Raw genomic sequence first — 19,923 nt, 5'->3', positions numbered from 1 at the left:
TCAGCAAGGTGTCCACTTGGGTCTGTTTTTGCGGGTGTGCCATTTCATTGCAGTGGGCTGGGTTGCTGCCATTGAAGAAACAACTCATTCAAAACTGAAACCCCATCTGGGAGTAGGAAAGGAATTATTTTTTACACATTGACAGCAAGCAAGAAAAAGAAGTGTGAGACCCTGAGATTTCCTCGTTCCAAAAGCCTGAATGATGCAGTCATTGGAAGAACCCATTTACTCACCACAGAAAGATTGAGGGGGAAGAAGCCTCTCTGGAGCTTTGCAGTCCAAGCCCCTGCTCACAGTAGGGATAAAAGTGTGGTTGGATCGGTTGTTCTTGCGTGAAACAAACCTGCCTAAAAGGACTACAGCAGTTTGTTCAAGCAGGCTTTATGTATCCACTCCATTTTAGGTTGTATTAATAATTCAAGAAACCACTTTTAAATGCTGTTTTTGCAATCAATTAAATATTCCATTTTCTAAATGTCAAGTAAAAAATGCTTCATTCACTATTTCCTAACAAAATAAAATGTAAATTAAGTATTTGAATTAATGCACGTTATAACTGTGCGGTGCTTGTACAAATGTGAATAGATTAACATATCTACCTAGTTAAAAAGAGTGCCAATTTTAATGTAAAGTCTATATTTATCAGCACATTCGCATAGTTCTCAGCCAATGACAGTAAACCCACTGAAATAAAGTACAAATGCAGAATGAAGATGATTTAAGCTGCGAATAAAGTCAGCAATTCAGAGAATTTTGGTTCAAATCAGAACACTCTCAGGCACTTTTGTCTGTGGAGATGGACATCTGCACCCTGCTCTGCATAGGCTGGTACCTACAGCCCTTCCCACGGGGTAAAGGTGTCCAGCACTGGGATCTTGGAGTAGTGTTCGGAAGAGTTGGTGCTGAACTGGAAGGGGGTCTTTGCTTGTCTGCTGTGTGATGGTGCTGATGGCTTCGTGGCAGGGCTGTCCCCTCTGCTGGGAGACTCCTCTGGACTGTCCAGCTCCTTGTGTGAACAGAGCGAGTGCTGCCTGTCTCTACCTGCTCCTTTAGGTGTATGTTTTAATAAATGGAGCTATCACACTTCCCTTTGGTGTTCTGTGAGGAATGCATAACCTGGCATGTCTCAGCGGCTCTGTCGAGCCCTTTCTGAGACCCCCCTAACATCTACACCAGCAGAACTGCTCATGGCCTCCTCCCTAAGCAGCCTGGTGTTTATTTCCTAGCATACATATTCTCTAACATACATACAGGTGGTTTGGGAAGCATTTTTCTATCACCTCTGCTTGCATTTCAAATTATTTAAGACACATGCTTTCTGGGGATGCTACTTAACAAGCCACTGAGTCTGGAATTCACACCTAATCTTTGTGGCCTCCGTCTTTATGGGGTTTTGAGCTGACCAGACATCCTCTCCCTGCCCCCAACCCCCCAGTTTAACTCACTGGCCTGACACTGGGTCTGTGAGCCACGGTCCTGGATTTTCCAAGAGGTTTTCAGACATTGCTGCTGCTGGTGGTGTTTGTGATGGAACACATACCATGGAAAACACTGAGAAATAGCTGAAGTATTTCAGGCAACACAAGGAAGAGGAGCTCATCTGCTGAAGGGTGGTCCCTCACAAACCAGACATGCTCTTACAAAGCTAGGGGTTGACATGCAATTGGATAGCAACATGGAAAACATGACTCCAGCGAGTCCTTGTCCTGCTATTACACCTCCCTGCTGCTGGCTCAGGGACTTTGTAGGCCAGGGGCTAAAACTGTGTCCCTCAGCCTGCCGGGTCCCAGCTGGCACAGGAACACTGACTGCAGGAAACTCTGGTAACCCTGAAAACAAGGGTGCAAATCTGCTTCACTGCAAAAATTACACCGCTTGTAATGCATCATGGAGGGTACAGCCTTAAAGGTGCCAAGTGAACCCTCAGAAATCAGAAAACACTGGAATTAACATCACCCCCGTGCTCCGCATTGCTGACAACTATAATTGCTTGATGCAGCAGGAGGGAGTAGATTTCCCCAGCCTGCAGCATTGATGCGTCGTGTACAAGACACTGTTCCTCCCGTCCTCATCCCTCCCCCAAAGATGACTTCTGTTTTGCAGAGACTTGAAATGCAGGTGCCCCACAGCCAGCTGGCACACACCTCATCACACAGCACAGCAGCACCTCCTGCTCTCGCAGCCTCCCAGCCCTGCTGGGTGCATGCCAGAGACTCGCCGGCTTCTATATAGTCCGCTTGTGGACTGTGAGTTTTCTGAAGGATTCTGACAACCTGGAGCAAGTCCAGGGCATGCCACAGTGCATGAGAAGTGCCGAGCAGCCAATCTGTCCTCACATCAGTAAACACCTTTCCAAATAAACAGCAGCTCTCCACAGGCAGGGCTACCAGAGCACCAGCCAAGGGGGACATCTTTGACAGTTCCCCCATCTTTTGCATTCCTTCACGTTTCCTGTTTTCACTTGCCATAAATCTCTTGCTGGCACATGTAGACACAGGCAGTGTAACCAGCACCTGCCAGACATCAGTAACACTATGTGGCACTGCCCAGAGAAGCTGTGGATGCCCCATCGCTGGCAGTGTTCAAGGCCGGTTGGATGGGGCCCTGATCAACCTGGTCTAGTTGGAGGTGTCCCTGCCCAGGGCAGGGGGTTTGGAATTGGATGATCTTTAAGGTCCCTTCCAACCCAAACCATTCTGAGATTCTACGATTCTACGATTCCATGAGTCTGTGACATGCCACATGAGTGCTCTTTCCTTAATCCCACATTTCCGTCAGCCAGTGAGGTCAGCACTGAACTTCTCTGGGAAGCTGCTCAATCAGGGTGACAGAGCTCAGCCCTGGCTCTGTTGTTGCAGAGGAGAAGAGGTGATTAACAGAGCTGGGGATCTGAAGGCTCCGCAATTGTCTAAAATCAGCTATAAGCAGTATGTCTCAAGCTAAGTAATGGAAGATTAGGGACTGCCAAAAATTTGCAAGCTCCACCAGCGTTGCCTGTTTTAATATGAGCAGCAAGAGCTAGCTGGAAAAACTCTCCCGATCACTGTCTTTCTAAAGAGCTGCAAAAACATTCAAAATTCAGTGCTGTTGTTAAATGGTCAGGCTTCAAGCTTCTCAGAAACGCTACTTTCCAACAAGACATCTTAGAGAAAATCACAGCTCGCCTCCTGCCGGGCCCCCCAGAGCTACGCGCTGTTGCCAGACACCTTTTTAACAGACTGCGTGGCTGGAGCGATTTGAGCTTTCACCTTGATAGCCTGGATGGCCACGGGGCACTGGCAGGCGATGTGGCAGCCTCGCAACCACAGCCGGCGCACCTGCAGCACGCTCTGCAGCTGCTCCATACAGCAGAGCCGCTGGAATCTCCCAGGATTTGCGACAGAAGCGGCTCCTGAAGCAGGATCCTGCTGCGCAGCTGAAAACTTTGCCCGCTTTGCCCGCAGCTCGCCCTTGGTGCCGCGAGGGAGCCGCTCCGCAGAGCCCAGGGGTGACCGGCGGTGTTGCTGTGCCAGCCTGACTTCTGCTTAGCCTGCACTTCCCGGAGCTGCTGTGCCAAGCGGTTTCTTCCCAGCCTGACAGCTGCTCGCCCGTGCTGGTTGCCGCCGTGCCTTTCCCTCTCGCATCAGAAGGTGCCCAGCTGTGGGAGGCAGCGTGTTGGCTGCGATCCACGGGCTGCACTCGAGGGTTGCTGTGTCTGGGCCCTGCACTTCGGGTGTCTCAGCATTAAGAAATGGGCATGGGTGTGGGTCTCCCTCAAAGTCAGTCCTTAGGGCTCTGAGCACTTCTGCACTGGTGGTCCCCAAACACTTTTTGCCAGCAGCTGTCCTCCTGCTTTTTCCTGGGAAGGCTTTATTGTGCAGAGAGACGTGCTCAGGACACCTGTGCCAGAAGCAGAGTGGTGGTCCCTTGACTTCTCAGGAGTTCAGAAAGTGGTGTGTCTGCCTGGGAGAAATCAAGCCAGCTTTCCACCACATCCTGAAGCAAGCTGGTGCTGGGACACTCCTGGGAAGGCATGGGGTGCTTCTCAAACCCCTGCAGATGGAACAGATGTTGCCTCCTTTCCCCTGCAGAAGAGCATAAAATGATTTGGGGTTTAAGGTACTCCAGAGGTACCACTTTTGGGCTACCCTCAGCCTCAGGTTAGCCTGGCCAGGCCCCAGATGCTGTTGTGCTGTTGCCAGCTGCCACCATATCCCCAAGCAGAGGGAGAAGCTCCCAGTTTGGCTCCCGCTCCTCCTTGTCCCCACCATCCTGGCGTCTCCCCTCCCGGTGAGTGCCCACGTCCCCTGAGCCCCGAACAGGCGTGAGCCCGGGCTCCCGCTGCCCCCCAGCGCCCCTCCCCAGCCCCATGGTGACACCACTGTCGGGTTCCAGTTGTGGTGCCATGGCCAGGGGTTGGTTCCACCGTTGCCAAGGGCAGAACCCGAGTGCACAGACATCCTGCATCTGCCCTGCTCGGTGTGTGAGTGACTCCCAGCTGGCCACCAAGCAGCTCCATGATGCTGAAGCCTGTGGCAGACACATCACGGCTCCTCTGGCTACTGAGTAAGTGACCACCTTTGCAGGGCCACCTCAGAGCCCAGGGCTGGAGCCCTGTTCTGCTGCTGCCACACACCCATCTCGCACAAGACCACCCGACTTGGCCCACAGGCCATGTCAGCCCTCAGCTCTGCTCGCCCCTGCGGCAGCTGGAGGCTCTTGGAGGGGACTTAGGGTGGGGGACAGAGGAGGGTGCAGAGGCAGCAGAAGAGGGGGCCCAGCCGGAGGCAAAGAGGGGAGGGAGGAGACAGAGGGATGTCCTCCTGGACAGGGATGTGCCCACAGCACACTGCAGGGAGCAGGGGAACCACCACCATTGTGGGTGCCTCTGGAGGCTGGGGCTTTTGAGGGGAAGAATGAAAAAAGCACATATATACCCCCCCCCCCCAAAAAAAAAAAAACCCAGACACAATAAGAAACCACAAAAAACCCCAATCCCCCCACACAAAAAGAAACAACAAAACCAGAACACTCCCACCCACTCCAAACCAAACTCACAATAAAATCTGACTTTGAAAGTTTTTGGGTTTTTTCCTTCCTTTGTATTCTTTTCCCCCCTTTCCCCTGGGGCTCCTGGTCACCTCAGCACCCTGCAGGCAGGAGTGATGGAGGGAGACTTCAGGCCAGCATCTGAAGCGTTTGTCCCAGCACTCTGCTCTGTGCCAGCAGACAGGAGCAGGCCAGCCTGCCAGCTGCTCCTTCGTTGCCACCCGCTCGTCGCTGCCAAGGACAGCGCAGCCCATGCCCGTGTTTGTCCCGCAGGTGTGCTGGCCCTGCCGACGGCCGCCGCTGCTGCGCCGGTGCCCCCCATCGCGGGCAGCCCGCTGTCGGACAGGGAGTACCAGCAGTTCTTTGCGAGGCTGCACCCGCCCTGGCAGGCCAACATGTTCTGCCTGCTGCGCCAGGCGTACGGCTGCCTCAGCCCCAGCATCCTGCACCTGGACCAGGACGAGAACCACGGCGAAATCCCCGAAGGTAAGGGCATCTCCCGCCCCCAGGCGCAGAGCAGCGCGGGGACCCAGCTGGAGCAGCGTGGCTGCTTCTCTGCCCCAAAATGCCACAAGACTGCGGGAATGGGATGGGTTGGTTTGGGTTCTACAGCCCAAAGAGCAGCTTGGAGCAGACACTCGCAGAACTAAAGCACAGCAGCTCTTGTGGCCTCTCTGGGCATCCCTTTCAGTGCTGCACCACTTTCCTGGAGAGAAAAAAAAAAAAAAAGTCTTTCCCAATGGCCAGCCCTAACCTCCTTTGCATGGTTTTTTCGACCACCAAAAAGGGTCGGTCCTCTTGTAGCTTTCCTTCAAGCCCTTGTGGGCTGCTGTAACTTCTCCTCTTCACCCAGATGATCAATCACAGCTACCCCAGCCTCTCTTCACAGGTCATGGGGCTTAAAGCCACAGCCACTTCAGTGGCCCTTCCTTTCTCCACATCTCTATTGGTGGGCTGGCAAGAGGAAAACTGGCCACAGTTTTCTCAAGCTCAGTGTAGCTCCTGGTCTCTTACCAGCTCCTTCCAGCTTCATCTGAGGGTTAATGCAGAATCTTGGCTCACGGGCTCTCCTAGGTCTTTAAGAAAACTTGAGCTGATGAGCTGCCTTTTTAAGTGTTTAACATACCAGGAGCCAAGAAACATCCCAGTTCAGAAAGCACCATAGCAACAGCACCCTTCAAATCTCTGCAGTCATATTTTCCCTGCACCCCTGCATCAGAGAATTTAAGTGGTATAATTATATCTGTGCAGCTGAAAAACTTGGGACTACTTCTGTTGTATTTTTCTTCAGAGAGGAAAAAAAAATAGGAGCAATTTTCTCATAAAAAAATATGTCTTTATATTTAGATATGAACGTCAATGAGCTGAATGATCAGCCAACTGTGCTTATTGGACTGCAGCATGAGGGCAACTATTTCTTGCTGGTTTCTGCAGCTGTGTTGGGAGAATGAGTCCCACCCCACATCACCAGACCCAGGGATGAGTCCTGTGCTCCTCACTCACTTTTGGGCACCTGCAATCCACGATGCCATGGTGCTTTGTGCACCCAGGGCCTGTCCCTGGTTCCTCTCCTTGTGGTGCCCAATTCCAATTTGCCCAGTTTGTCATGTCCAGCCACACTCCCACTGCTGCTGCATTCAGAAACTCCATTGTCAAGAGCAGAAGCATCTGGAAATGCCAGAAGATGGGATAATTTTGCAGGTTGCCCTTTTAACCTTATTTTCTCCCATCCATCAGCCTGATACACCCATCCAGCAGAATTTATTTGCCTTTGTGTTACCCTTTTTCCAGTTTTGGGGCTATTTTGGCACGTTTCAGCCAGGCTGAGAGGTGGAACAGATGTAGCAGAGTGTCTGCCCTCTCATGTTTAGCCTCTGCTGTCCTCACAGAGCCATGGCAGTGCTCTCTACATCCAGATATCCATGAGCATTAATTGTGCCCATTCGGTCACCTTGTGCCTTAAATGAAGGACAGTGTGGGGATCTGGACTGCTCCCTACAATACCTTGTGCTTTAAACAAGGGATGGGGTGGGGATCTGGAGTTTCTCCTACAAGTTGGGCATTTTTCTGGGCTGGGATCATGGTGTATATCTGAAATTCTGCTTTTGATGGTGCAGCTGTTTGCTCAGCACAAGAAGTGAGTACAGGGTAAAGGACAGTGCATGAGCAGTGCAATTTCACTGCTAATGCCCTCCCTCTCAGCCAGCACTTCCCCTGTTCTCACAGCCAGGCCATGCACTCCTAGAGCAGAGGGAGCACAAGGTCACCCAATTCTCCAGTGTTTTCTGCTCTCCTGCATGCCCTTGGCTTTCCTGCAATTGCTGCAGGAAGAGCTGCAGCTCTGGAGTCAGTGTGCCGGCCGTGCTGGTCAAGACTACAAAGTATGTGTGTACAGGCACAGGGTTTGCCAGCACCATCCTGGCCCCATGGACCCTCCTCCATCCCCTGCAAGGTTGGAATCAATGTTAAATTATACTGCCTTGAAGAATTTATCTCTTCTGGAGCCATCTGCCTGGAGAAGCTGTGGCAGCCCCATCCCTGACTCAACAAGACCAGGCTGGATGGGTCTTTGAACAACCTGGTCTGGTGGAAGGAGATGATCTTAGAACTTGATGATCTATAAGGACCCTTCCAAACCAAACCATTCTCTGACTTTCTGGTGCTCCCAGGCCTGGTCTGGTCATCTTTTTAACCTATTACATCACTACTTGCCTTTTTTCTCTTTTTTAAACCCAACAAAGACTAATAACAGAAGCATCAGATCCTGGAAACAGGAAATTTGTCTCTCTGTCATAGGGAAGATAACTGTGTGGAAAAGAGCAGAAGGACAAAGTGAAACCTCAGAGGGTTGGAGGGAAAAGGGATGTGGTGCCTGGAATCGGGAGCTGTAACAGCCCAAGGCTGTGATCTCCACCTGGGGGCACACAGCTTGGACTTGCCCTGCATCCATGGGCCACCACCCGAGAGGTCCCCACCTCTTGGTGCATCCAGGCCTGCCTCCATCCCACATCTCTGTCTGCAGGGCCAGTCTGCAGTGAATTTCCAGAGGTGGTGCAGTTCCACACCTTCTGCCAGTTCGCCCAGTATCGCTGCCTCAAACAGGAGTTCTACATCAAGGTAAAGAGTGGGCTGTGGGACAGGTGGGGGGAATATCTCTCGGGAAATGGAAGGGTGAGGAGGAAGGGAAGGTGACATAGTGAGAGTCACTTTTCTCCCTCTCTCCTCCACGCAGCGAGTCCCATGTTCGAGTTGGTCTCTACCAAGCCCTTCCCCGATGGAGCAATCCAGCGCTGTGAACTCCTCGGCAGCGGGCAGAGGCTCCCCTGTCACACAAGGTACGGCTGCACCGGGCTGTGCTGGGCACCCCTGCTCACCTGCTGGTCTCCTGCAGCTGCTCCCCACCCCTGCAGCTTTCTGTCTGGCCTCTAAAAGGCGCCCTCGGCTGCTCCATCCCTCTGTCTCACCCCTCGTAAGCAGGCTTCTCTCTCGCCTGCTGATGCCCTGCCGCAGGACAATTGGAAGCCCCTCTGAAGTTCTCTCCTGCACTGTTAGGTCAGAAACCACGGCCGACAAAGCACCCCACAGCCACTCCAAAGGCACCCACACCCTGGCAGAAGAGCAGGAGGACTGCGAGCCCACCAACTCCCTGGGCTGCCACCTCACCTTCCACGGTGGAATCCCCTGATGAACAAAGCCTGAGGGAAAGCATCTGGCAGCTGATCCATTCGGCCCTCTCCTTGGATGCATCCCTGGACACCAAGAGCTCTTCTTGGAACTTCACCACCTCGGGCCCAGGACGCACATCAAAGCCCGAAGTGCCCCCCCGAGGCAGGTGAGGAGAAGTCTGCTCTGTCTGGGTGCCACACGCCACCCGTGCAGCGCTGTCCTTGTGCACACCAGACAGCAGCCCCACGGCATCCATGTCTCCACTCGGAGCAGGTGGTGATGTGGGCAAGTGTTCTGGAGCAAGCTGTCCCATCCAGAGCAGGAGTGTACCTGGGGTGCCCCCAGGCACCCCTCACTCCAGCACAGAGTGAGCAGGAAGAGGGTGATCCAGCACTGTTAGTGCCTGAAAATGGCACTGTCCTGGCATCCTGACCAAAGTGAGTTAAGTCTGGGCCTGAGCTGCAGGCAGGGCTTTGTCCCATGCCTGTGTTTCCCCACATTGTGGCCACCTGCACTATACAATCACCTCTGCACTCCTCCTCCAAACACATCTCCCAGGAGTCTGGGTGATGTGCAGAAATAGTGTCCTTGCAAACACAGGTCCTTGGGATGTGTCCCGCTGTGCTCCTTGCCTCTGCGTGCAACGCGAAGCAGATGGTTCTTAAAGCAGCCTGACCTGAGGAGCGCCCCGAGGAGTTCTCTGTCCTCCCCCAAGGGCAGTAGAAGCAGCCCTGGGCTAGGAAACAGCCGGGAGCACAAAGCTGTGCAGGGCCACTGCTTCTCCTCGAGCACATGCTCCTCTGTGCACTCTGGATCTGTGCACAGCTCTTCCAAGGGGCTGTCTGGTTCCCCATTCTGGTTTTGGAGGCAGCAACATGGCAGTTCAGTAGGGGCCCTGCGCCAGGCCAGCTTGCTGCAGTCCTTCCACACACCCTTCTCAGTTCCTCTGGCCTACCGATGCATTAGGAGCTTATGGAGCACGTTGAGCTCTTCTCAGCTGGTCTGCTGAGGATCTGTTTGCCTCCATCCTCAGGTAGCAGGCGGTGGTTAGGACAATAACATGCACAGAAAAGACCTACAAAAGGATATCTTTTGATATTTGATGATATTTGCTTGATATTTGCTTTCACTCAAATTTACTTTTTGATCCTTTACTACCTTGTGGCTGAGGACCACTTGCTTTGACTGACATGCAAATATTATTTTGCTTACCAAGAGAAAAAAAAATGGTGTCTAGATGTGGTTTTCATGGAGAAGTGATTTTGGTTTCGCTCTCTTGCTGGCTGGTGGGGTTCCTGTAAATGCACAGATTTTGTGCCTGACTGCACATCTGTGGTTTCTCTTGAATGCACTGCATACCAGTGCCACAGTGCAGCCAGAGATTCCACTTCTGCATGTAAAGATGAATTGCATCACGTTGTTAAAGCTGTAACTGCTCTTTTGCAAGCCTCTAACGTATGTCATCCTCCTTCCTAATATTGTAGGAGGCTTTCACTGCCTGGATAAAGTTTTCCTGGTGTATGTGCTCTCAGGCAAAATTGTATTTCATTGAGGATTTCGTTCTCCCTGCCTCTGAAACTGAGCCTTGCCCTGACTGAGTTCTATTGGGATTACTGGGGGACTGCTGTGATTGCAGATGACACTCGCTATTCTGCTGCAGAGTTTCTCAAAGACACTAATGCTGACTGTGTGTCTGTAACTGGCAGCCGAGCCCCATCAATCACGCTAAGCAAAGCTTAAACCTCACTGAGGATAAAAAGGCGAGATAGACCGCGCCTGTCGGCTTTGCTGCTCGCCACGTCCCGCCTCCTCTCAGAGGGACTTCAAAGCATGACCTAAAAAAGGGGCAAAATGCCTGGAGGCATTTCCATTCCAGCCAGAGGAGCAGTGCTGGGTGGGACTGGTCGTTGTGCACAGGTGCCATTCAGCATACGGTTTAACACAAGGTGGGCAGGGCTGTGATGGGCACAGATCCCAGAGCTGCATGTCTTCCCTAGGGCCTTATGTCCAGCAGGACATCCATCCTTCTTGTTCATCCCTTGTGGCTTGTGGCAGCTGCTCTGGTAGCTATTCCAGCTTTCATAATGCCTGATGGGGCCAACTGCAGTCTTTAGAGACAGACAGGGCAAGGGTAGTAATACAAGAAGAATCTGCAGCACTCTTCTGTGGTCTTTCTGGTAGCAGTGAATCGCTGGGCAGGAGGGGGAGATGACAATTATTGCACTTAGCTTCTATTTTTAGTCCTTACTGTGGTTTCTGCCTTATTTCCCAGTATTTCCTCTCCTCGGTTACCACTAAAGCATGATTCAGTCTTGCAATAAGCTAAAGAGAGCTCTGTAGCCCTTACCTTATAAAGCCCATGCAACATTCATTTTCTGCAGCAATTTCCAGTGTCCCTTTAAAACACCCCATGCTCCAGCTCTGTGTGCACTACCCAGTGATGGGGTTCAGCATTTGGGTACGTGGAAGGACATCAACCTCCCTTCCCTGCTTTTCTGTTTGCACAAAGAATTGCATTTGCCCTTTTTCCCAGGGCTTCCCACTGTTGTGTCATTTGTCAGCTACAATCCCTACACCCCTTTCAGCATCACAGCTGTCCCAGATCCAGATCTCATTCTGTTGGTATTCACACATGGATGCTCACTTGTGGTTCATGTGAGCCCAGCTTCCCCAGCAGGGCTGCTCCAAGCCCCCTCAGAATCCCTGAACTGTTAGAGTTGGAAGGGACCTGTGGAGATTATCCTGTCCAACCCCCCTGCCAAGGAAGGGTCACGTAGAGCTGGTAGCACAGGATCATGTCCAGGTGAGTTTTGATTGTCTCCAGAGAGGGAGACTCCATGACCTCCCTGGGCAGCCTGTTCCAGTGTTCTGCCACCTTCAATGTAAAGAAGTTCTTCCTGATATTGAGGTGGAACTTCTTGTGGTTTAGTTTATGGCCACTGCTCCTCATCATGTGGCCAGGCACCACTGAAAAGAGTCTGGCACCATCCTGGTGGCACCCACCCTTGGGATATTTATGTGCCATGAGAGATACATACACTCCTGGTGACTTGCCCTCCTCCTTCTCTTCCTGCTTTACCCCTCCAAACACTCCTTGTGGTGCTTATCTACTTCAACCCCACAGGCTTTCATTTTAAGGCCAGACCCTTCATTAAAAATACCATCCCCAGAAAAAACACTCTTTTTGACTTATCATCACCCATAACCAGCCCTAGCATGCAGTCAAAGATTTTTTTCCTCTTTCTGAAGCTCTTAAGAGTGGCTTTTTCATAACTGGTTTTAGTTTCCTGCAGCAACCCCCCTAAATCAGAAGTTACCAAGTGCTGGAAAGCTGCCGTTCGCTCCTTATCTTCTTTTCTGCTTGCCTCAGGTGCTCACTGCACCTCAGCCAGCCAGTATCAGGAAGGTTCAGCAGCTGAAAGCTAATGGCCCAAATCCTTGTCATTACATGGCGGGAGAGGCGGATGCTGCTCACCAGCACTCTTCAGAGATACCGCTGGAGCAGGCTCTGTGTGTCCTTCCACATCCTGAGATAAAAAGTATGATAAGCTGTTACCTGAAGTTTTCTCTTTTTGCCTTGGATCAATTACTGATCTCAGCCCACAGATTCTTCTTAATGCTGGGGGGTTTTTTCCCATTCCGCTTGGATCCTTGCCTCACAGTCACTGTTAGGCTTTTTCCAGGGCAGTGGTTAGGACAATAACATGCACAGGTACTAAGCAAGGGAGGGATTTGCATTAGGAAATCGCTTTAGATAGACCCATCCCTTTCCCTGAAGCATGGTGAAACCTCTGTGCATCCACAAACAGCTCAGCAGCATGTCAACGAGTGGAGAGAACCAGCAGCAGTGCTGTTATACTCACCCAGAGGTGGTAAATCAGCTCATAAATTGGCAACTGTGAGGCCAGAAAAACTCACAGCAGAGATGGAGAGCAGAGATAGAGGAGGAAAAGGATGTGACAGAGACAGCAGCAGAATTCTTGTAAACTCAGGCGGATGGCAGTTTTCTGGGAGGCTCATCTCTTTTAACATTCAGGTCTAGGAATTGCTCTGACCACGCACCCTGACCTTCCTGCTCAGCACAGGACATGAAGTCATGTCTGGTGAGCCCCAAAGAAAAAAACAGTGCTATGTGGTTGAGCCATGGACTCGTCTCCTAAGAGAAGTTTGGGATATCTTTTTGAAGCACCCCACCAGCTGTTCCTATGCTAAACACCCCAGGAAGAGGCAGTTTGCTTCTGGTTTGAATGGATCTCGCCCCAAATTCCGGTCACCAAAAGTCATTACTCTTCCACCTGCTGACAAGGAGAGGTTCCAGCTGAAGCCCTCCTTGGTAAAAGTGCTGACTGACTGAGTGGGTACCCATTAGGGTGTTTGCTCAACTGAGTGATGCTTTTTCAGCTTCTACCTCTAGGAGAGAGTTTTCCAGGCCTTAGGAAATCTCATCTTCATGATCTTCCTTCAGGTTCTCCACCTCTTCTTTATTTTTCTTTAATGCTGATCTGAAGGTCTCCAAGAAGTTTCAGATATTCTCAGGAAAACTTGTATATACATGTTAGTCCATGCATGGATTTTAAGAGCATTTTAACATAAGCAGTTGCTGCTCTTCTTACTCTCTGTCAGATCAAAAGTTTGTTTATTTATCACTGGTTTTATTTCCAGACATGAGAAGCAAATATCTAATGAGCATGTTTACCTCTTCTGCATCATCAATGATGACTGAAACCAACCATCCCTGTCTGCTAACAGTTCTGTACCATGTTTACAAATTCCATTGTCCCTAGGAGATGCCAAATATTCTCATTGTTCTGATCCCACTGTCCTTAAATTCTCTACTTTTAGCTACCCGTGGCAGTTTGGAGGAACAGTTAATTCATGGTTAACAAGTTTTTCCCTGTTTGTGTCAAATACTTTGGAGGGAGGCTTAATAAGTGACATCCTGCAGACCCAAACGCGGCTGCCCCACATTCAACACTCAGCAGACATCTAACAAACATCTCCTCACTGTGCACTCAGATGAAATTAGGCAGCAGCTGCTGCAGGGACCCTGGGAAAGCTCTTCAAGCTCTGCTCCTCATCCAGTCCCTCTCACATGCCCCCAAATGCGCACCAACTCCCCTGTGGCCTCTGTGTTACACAGGCATGTACAGACGCTACAGAGAGCCCCATTCCTCTGTGCAGTTTAGCCAAGAGTCCAAGGGTTCTTTGGGAAGGGATTTTTTGCTTTGTTTTGGTGTTGTTTTCAGTTTCTGACTAAAGATGCATCTCTTCAGTTTGTGACAAGGAATGAGATCACTCCCTCCTTCCCTTTCTCTGTCAGCCTTTTAGCCCTGCAGAATGATGAGGCAGTGCTGGTCCTGTGCTTTGCAGTGCTGGAGGGAAATTGTCTCTCATCCATGCTCGCCATGGCCTGGAAGGAGATGGAAAGAAGAGTCTTTGGGTTTGGAGACTCGGTAAGGATACCAATGTCCACCTTTGGCCCCCACTGTGTGCAGGCCACCTCCTGGGAGAAGCTGACCTGGGTGACCAGGGGGGCAAGCTCCAAGCCAGGAATACAGGAACTCCTCAGGCACCTCTTTTGGGAGGTTCTCAGTCTCCTGTTCCCCCCTGACTCCCCGCTGCATCCACCCCAGGTGTGTGACAACCTTGGGCGGCACCACATGGACCTGTGCCCCGACTGCGCTTTCTGCTCGCTGAAGAGGGAGCAGTGCCAGAACATGGAGACCCTGAACCGCGTCCACTGCGACTCAGGCAGCTTCTCCACCTACATCAACCCTCAGATCTCAGCCCAGCACGGGGATGCAGAGGGCAAGGTACCGAGCGAGCTGAATGTCCTGCTGCTCCCCAAGGAGGAGCCGGGACTGGGAGTTGGGGAAGGGGAGGAAGAAGCATGGCTCACTTTATCCCACCCCTTTGCAGTCCAGGTCCTCACAGACCCTGGAGGACTACAACATAGACTTTTTGAGAGGGATGAGGCTGGAGTACTGGTGCAGCCGTTTGGCCATCCATGGCTGTAAGGACCCTGCTGTCACCCTCTGGCTGAAGGCAGAGTACGACGCCTTCCAAGACAGGGATGGCTCGAGAAAGGTGGGTGAGCACCAGTCAATGTTCCCATCCCTCCTTCTCCTCTTCTCTCTCTGACCTTCATTCCCATGTCGTCAGATCTGTGACTCGAGCGGAGTTCAGCATCCCAACTACTGCATGTTCAAGAGCTACCAGTGCCTCCTGAAGAGCATCCACAACTACGGGGTGAGAAGCAGCTGCGCTGCCTTTTGCACAGTCTGCCCTTCCACAGCTGGCCCCTCTACAGCCAGCCCTGAGTCCCTGTTGGACCCACTGGCCCACTGCTTTTCCTTCTAGGACATAATTGGGTGTGTTTGGGGGAGGGGGGAGCAAATAGCGAGCCCAGTACAACTGGGATGTCATTGGTGGGTGAGACTTGCAAGGACGATGTGGGGGGTGGTATCCCTGTATATCCCTGCAGGGCAGGATCTCCCCCATCTGCTGGGTGCTTCCTAGGCAGTAACAAAACCCCAAATCACCAGAGCAGGACAGAGGACTGGCCTGGATCCTAGCAAACACACAGTTCAGCTATCAGCTGAACCACTTCCCATCTGGTCCTCCCCTCTTCCCCCTGGTGCCCCCATCATCCCAGCCTCCAGATGCCATCCACCACAGAGGTCTCTTTCCTTGGGGAAGGATGGGCAGTGGTACCACTCCTGAGAACTCAGGCTCTCCTTGCAGGTGGTTCGTGTGGAATGCCAGCATAACAAGACCTTCTGGGTGCTGAGTGTGAAGGAGGGAGACAAGGAGGTGCAGCTGTGGCAAGAGAGGTTCCAAAGCCTCTCCAGACAGCAATCAAAAAATGATTAAAGTTTGTAAAGACCTTCAAGATAGTCAAGGCCTTTGACCAAATACCACCATGCCCACTAAACCATATCACAAAGTGCCATGTCTACTTGTTTTTTGAACACTTCCAGGGGTGGTGATTCCACCACTGCCCTGGGGAGCCTCCAATGCCTGACCACCCTTTCAGTGAAGAAATTTTTTCCTAATATCCATCCTGAACCTCTCCTGGCATAGCTTAGAGCCATTCCCTCTTGTCTTGTTACTGGTTGCCTGGGAGAAGAGACCAACCCCCACCTGGCTACAGCCTCTTTTCAGGGAGTTGTAGAGAGTGATCAAGGCTCCCCTGAGCCTCCTTTTCTCCAGCTTAAACCACTCCAGCTCCTTTAGACACTCCAGGCCCTTCACAGGCTTTGTTGCCCTTCTCTGGACTCACTCCAGCACCTTGGTGTCTTTCTTGCAGTGAGTGTCCCAGAACTGGACACAGCACTCGAGGTGTGGCCTCACCAGTACCATGTACAGGGGGGCAATCCCTGCCCAGGTCCTGCTGGCCACTCTATTGCTGATACGGGCCAGGTGCCATTGGCCTTCTCGGCCACCTGGGCACACTCTGGCTCATGTTCAGCCACTGTCAGCCAGCACCTCCAGGTCCTTTTCCTCTGGGCAGCTTCCCACCACTCTGTCCCCAGCCTGTGGTGCTGCCTGGGGTTGTTGTGACTCAAGAGCAGGACCTGGCACTTGGCCTTATTAAACCTCATACAATCGGCCTCAGACCATCGATCCAGCCTGTCCAGATCCCTCTGCAGAGCCCTCCTGCCCTCCAGCAGATCAACACTCCCACCCAACCTGGTGTCATCCAGTAACTGACTGAGGGTGCCCTCGATCCCCTCATCCAAATCATTGATAAAGTTCTGAAACAGGACTGGCCCCCACACTGAGCCCTGGGGAGCCCCAGTGGTGTTCCCAGCTGGATGTAACTTTATTCATCACCACTCTCCGGCCTGGACATCCAGACAGTTTTTAACCCAGCAAAGAATGCACCTGTTCAGGCCATGGGCTGCCAGTTTCTCCAGGAGAATGCTGTGGGAAATGGTGTCAAAGGCTTTACCGAAGTCCAGATAGAAGATATCATGCACAGCCTTTCCCTCATCCCTAGGCAGGTCACCTGCTTAGAAAAGGAGATCAGGTTGGTCAAGCAGGACCTGCCTTTTATGAACCCATCCTGGCTGGGGCCAATTCCCTGGTTGTGCTCTGTGGTTGCACTGAGGATAATTTGTTCCGTAACATTCCCTGGCACTGAGGTCAGACTGAATAAGGGGAGCCTCACTGTGGCAGCTGCTGGAACTCCTCTTGGAAACGTTTCTCCAGCCAAAAGAACGGCTGAGCAGTGGAGAAGGCATTTCTTGCATGTCCAGAGACAGGGAAGGGACCAGAGACCGGGACTCTCCAGGTCCCAAATGCAGCATGTGAGCAAGAGGCTTTTGCGTGCACTTCGCTTTCCACTGCGGCTGGGTCTTTTGCTTAAATTTAGTGGTTTATTTGGCCTGTGCCCTCCAACCCTCCCTCCGGAGAAACAATTCAAACCGCAGCAGCCCACCGCGGCCGGCGGGAGGGTGCTGTATGCGGAGCACGCAGGAGCCTGTGGCACCCCTGGGCACCTTCCCTGCGGCTCGGCAGTGGCCGGGCAGCCTCCCCTCAGCGGCACCCGTGCACCTCCACGAGGAGCCGGCTCTGCTCGCACTGTTCGGAGCAGCACCGGCGGAACTCGCAGCTGCAGCGCTGCACCAGCTCCGCCCGGGCCGTGGGGAAGCCGCGGCCGCAGCACCGCAGCTCGCAGCCGTCCGTGGCCAGCCATGTGCGCCTGCACCGGTGTTCCCGGAGGTGCCGGAGATCCCGTGCCGAGGGTCCCGGTCGCAGAAGTCCGGGCTGGCCAGCAGGTAGACCAGGACGTGAGCCGTGTAGGGCTTGAAGCGAGAGCTCTTGGGCACCAGGAGCTTGCGGGAACCGACCCGCTTCGGGTAAACCTCCGCTGCCCCCTCAAACTTTTCCTTGAGGACGTTGCCCACCTGGCGGAAGGGAGGCATGACTTTCCAGCAGGTGCGCACCTCGCAGGAGCCCGACACACCATGACACTTGCACTCCACCTTCATGTGGGCCAGGAGGGCCTGTGGAGAAGGAGGCAGCTGCCAGCCAGACCAGGGACACCCTTCCCAACCCCTCCCATGCTGCTGCTGTTCCCCCAACGCTGCGCCCAGGGAGCTGGAGAGCGGGGGCAGGATCGAGAAAGGGAAGAGGAAGGGGAAAGTGAAAGGGCAAAAATGTCTTTTTAAGCCAGGCCAATGTGAACAGAAGGAGATCCACTCTGTGGGAAACAAGATGGTTTGGGTCTGTAAGAGAAATTCCTGAGGCAGAGGGAGGGATGGGGACCTGTTCTGATCTGCGGGGCTGTGGGAGGGGAACACATCTGCCCAGAGGCAGAGGATGTTCAGGGGACCAGATCTGACTGTGGCTCCTGCAGATGTCTTTATTGAAGAGGGGCTGGAGGGGCAGGGAAGCCCTTCGGAGCAGAACAGAGTAAATTTCCTAAATCATAGCTGGGCTCTGTGAGGAAGAGGAGGCTGCACAGAAGTGGGTAGGTGAGGCTGGGACTCCCCTCCACACAGGCAGGAGCCAGCTCAGTGGTGGGCTAGGAAAGGCAGCAGGATGCAGACTCCTCGGGGAACACAAGGCTGCCCTGGAGTGCCTGTTGGGCCATGGGGGCTGGACTGAGCTCTGCCCAGCCAGGGAGAAGCCCCTGCAGCCAGGCTTGCTCCCAGGCCTTGTTCCTGCTCTCACCTTCCTCCCAGCCTCATTGTTGTGCAGGTTCATGAGCGCTCAGCTGGAGGAGACACCACGGCTCCTCTCAGGGCTGTCCACTAAGGCCTGAGAGAAGGCAATCCTGTAAGACAGGTTATCAGAACAGCCTGACCACTGGAAACCTGCAGAGGGAAAGCGGCCTTGAGACAAGGAAAGAGAAGCCCTGAGAGGATCTCCCAAAGACCTGTGGAGAATGGAAGTGTCTCCTTCTCTGGTCTGTCTCCCCTATGGACCTTCCCCTCTGCCACCTGTTCCCTGCCACCTCTCTTCCTTCACCTTCAGAGCTGACTCCTCGGACCTTGTGCAGCCACACTTGTGCAGCTCCCTGAGGCTGCAGGCACAGGTCACAGCAAAAGCAATGCCGGCAGCGGAGATGGCGTGGATGAAAGCAGACTCCCGTGTGCCTGCAGCAGGACAAGAATTGGCACAGAGGGCAAAGGCACTGATGGGGCACAGTGTGGGAAAAGAGGCTGTCACTGTGTGCAGGAAGGATGCATGCAGATGGAGACTGCTCGGGAGGAATAGATGTCAGGATGTTCACCCAGCTGCCCCCAAGGCTGGGAGCCAGTAAGTGACACGGCTCTGTGGCAGGGTGGGTGGCGGGGTCGGGGAGAAGATTTACCAGCCTGCAGAGCTGGCACCCAGGATGGTCCAATGGGACCAAAATGCCAAATGTGGCCAAATGGGAAGGAGTTTCTCCAGAATGCTAATACGTGTAAGAGCATTCGGTTCAGTTTGCTCCGTGCTGACAGACAGGCTAGCATCTGGAAGAAGGCACTGGCCCCTCTGGGGAGGGGTCCTTGCACACTAGCCCAGGAAAGGCTGATGTGTCAAGGGGACAGTAGGCACACTGGAGTGACACCACGCCGAGCCTGCCTGCGCCACCTCCCCCTTGCTGACCTTGGATGGTGGCCTTGCTGAAGACCTGCAGCCCCTGCAGGGTGGAGCAGATCCATCAGCGAGAGTGAAACTGGTGCTGGCACTCGAGGACAGCCAGCTCCGTGCCTTGCTGCACTGCCTCCATGGCTTCCACTTGCCGCCGGCAAACGCGGACCTGCTCTTCCACCAGCCCTGCCAGGCCATCACAGCCCCTGGCGTCCCGGAGGACTGCCTTCAGGGAAGTCTGCTTGGCCAGGGACCTGTGGGGCAGGGTAGAGGTTCAGTTGCAGATGGGCTAGAGCCAGGGCCTTACCTCTGCAGGACTAACCCTCTCTAGCCATATCTTAGAGCAGAAATTGGGCAGGGAAGGGGATGTGGCCATGTTGTCTGTGAATTGGACATTCTTGCTCCACATTCTGGTCTGCACCATCCCTCTCCCTCCATGCTCCCAGAGATGCCCCTTCCGCCATTTGGTTGCCCAGATTCCTTCCTCCACCACCCTGTTCTCGCCCTATTTTCTTTGATACAGCACCTCCCTAGGCGGCTTTCCACCCCAGACAGTACAAGCACAAAGCATACTTACAGCCAGGTCACAGCAGCAACGTGCTGCACGTGGATCAGCACCACATACAGCCACACCAGCTCCAT

At 53.1% G+C, this 19,923-nt stretch overlaps 2 protein-coding genes across 2 annotated transcripts; one reads left to right on the top strand and one right to left on the bottom strand.

Moving 5' to 3' along the window:
* The first annotated feature begins 4,445 nt into the window (after positions 1–4,445).
* LOC125321377 (acrosin binding protein) lies at positions 4,446–15,676 on the top strand. The gene is made up of 10 exons (XM_048294131.1): positions 4,446–4,545; positions 5,302–5,514; positions 8,051–8,145; positions 8,261–8,363; positions 8,581–8,860; positions 14,015–14,147; positions 14,328–14,507; positions 14,614–14,781; positions 14,857–14,943; positions 15,439–15,676. Exons 1-10 carry the CDS (start codon positions 4,497–4,499, stop codon positions 15,565–15,567), a joined length of 1,437 nt encoding a protein of 478 aa, XP_048150088.1. The 5' UTR covers positions 4,446–4,496; the 3' UTR covers positions 15,568–15,676.
* A 1,407-nt stretch (positions 15,677–17,083) lies between these two features.
* LOC125317139 (protein Wnt-4-like) lies at positions 17,084–19,923 on the bottom strand. Its single transcript, XM_048286819.1, is given in 7 exon segments — positions 17,084–17,412; positions 17,415–17,705; positions 18,376–18,518; positions 18,673–18,699; positions 18,702–18,800; positions 19,297–19,538; positions 19,859–19,923. Coding segments are annotated over 7 exon segments (1,044 nt in total). The 3' UTR covers positions 17,084–17,235.

Source organism: Corvus hawaiiensis, chromosome 2 (genome assembly GCF_020740725.1).
Source record: "Corvus hawaiiensis isolate bCorHaw1 chromosome 2, bCorHaw1.pri.cur, whole genome shotgun sequence".
NCBI lineage: Eukaryota > Metazoa > Chordata > Aves > Passeriformes > Corvidae > Corvus > Corvus hawaiiensis.
This window is presented reverse-complemented; position numbering and strand designations above follow the sequence as displayed.

Bases quoted from the DNA above. Each gene is read 5' to 3' on its own strand.
- LOC125321377 (XM_048294131.1), top strand. From the start codon at position 4,497: ATGATGCTGAAGCCTGTGGCAGACACATCACGGCTCCTCTGGCTACTG. The intron at 5,515-8,050 runs GTAAGGGCATCT...CTCTGTCTGCAG, and splicing joins CCACGGCGAAATCCCCGAAG to GGCCAGTCTGCAGTGAATTT. The intron at 14,782-14,856 runs GTGGGTGAGCAC...CCATGTCGTCAG, and splicing joins ACAGGGATGGCTCGAGAAAG to ATCTGTGACTCGAGCGGAGT.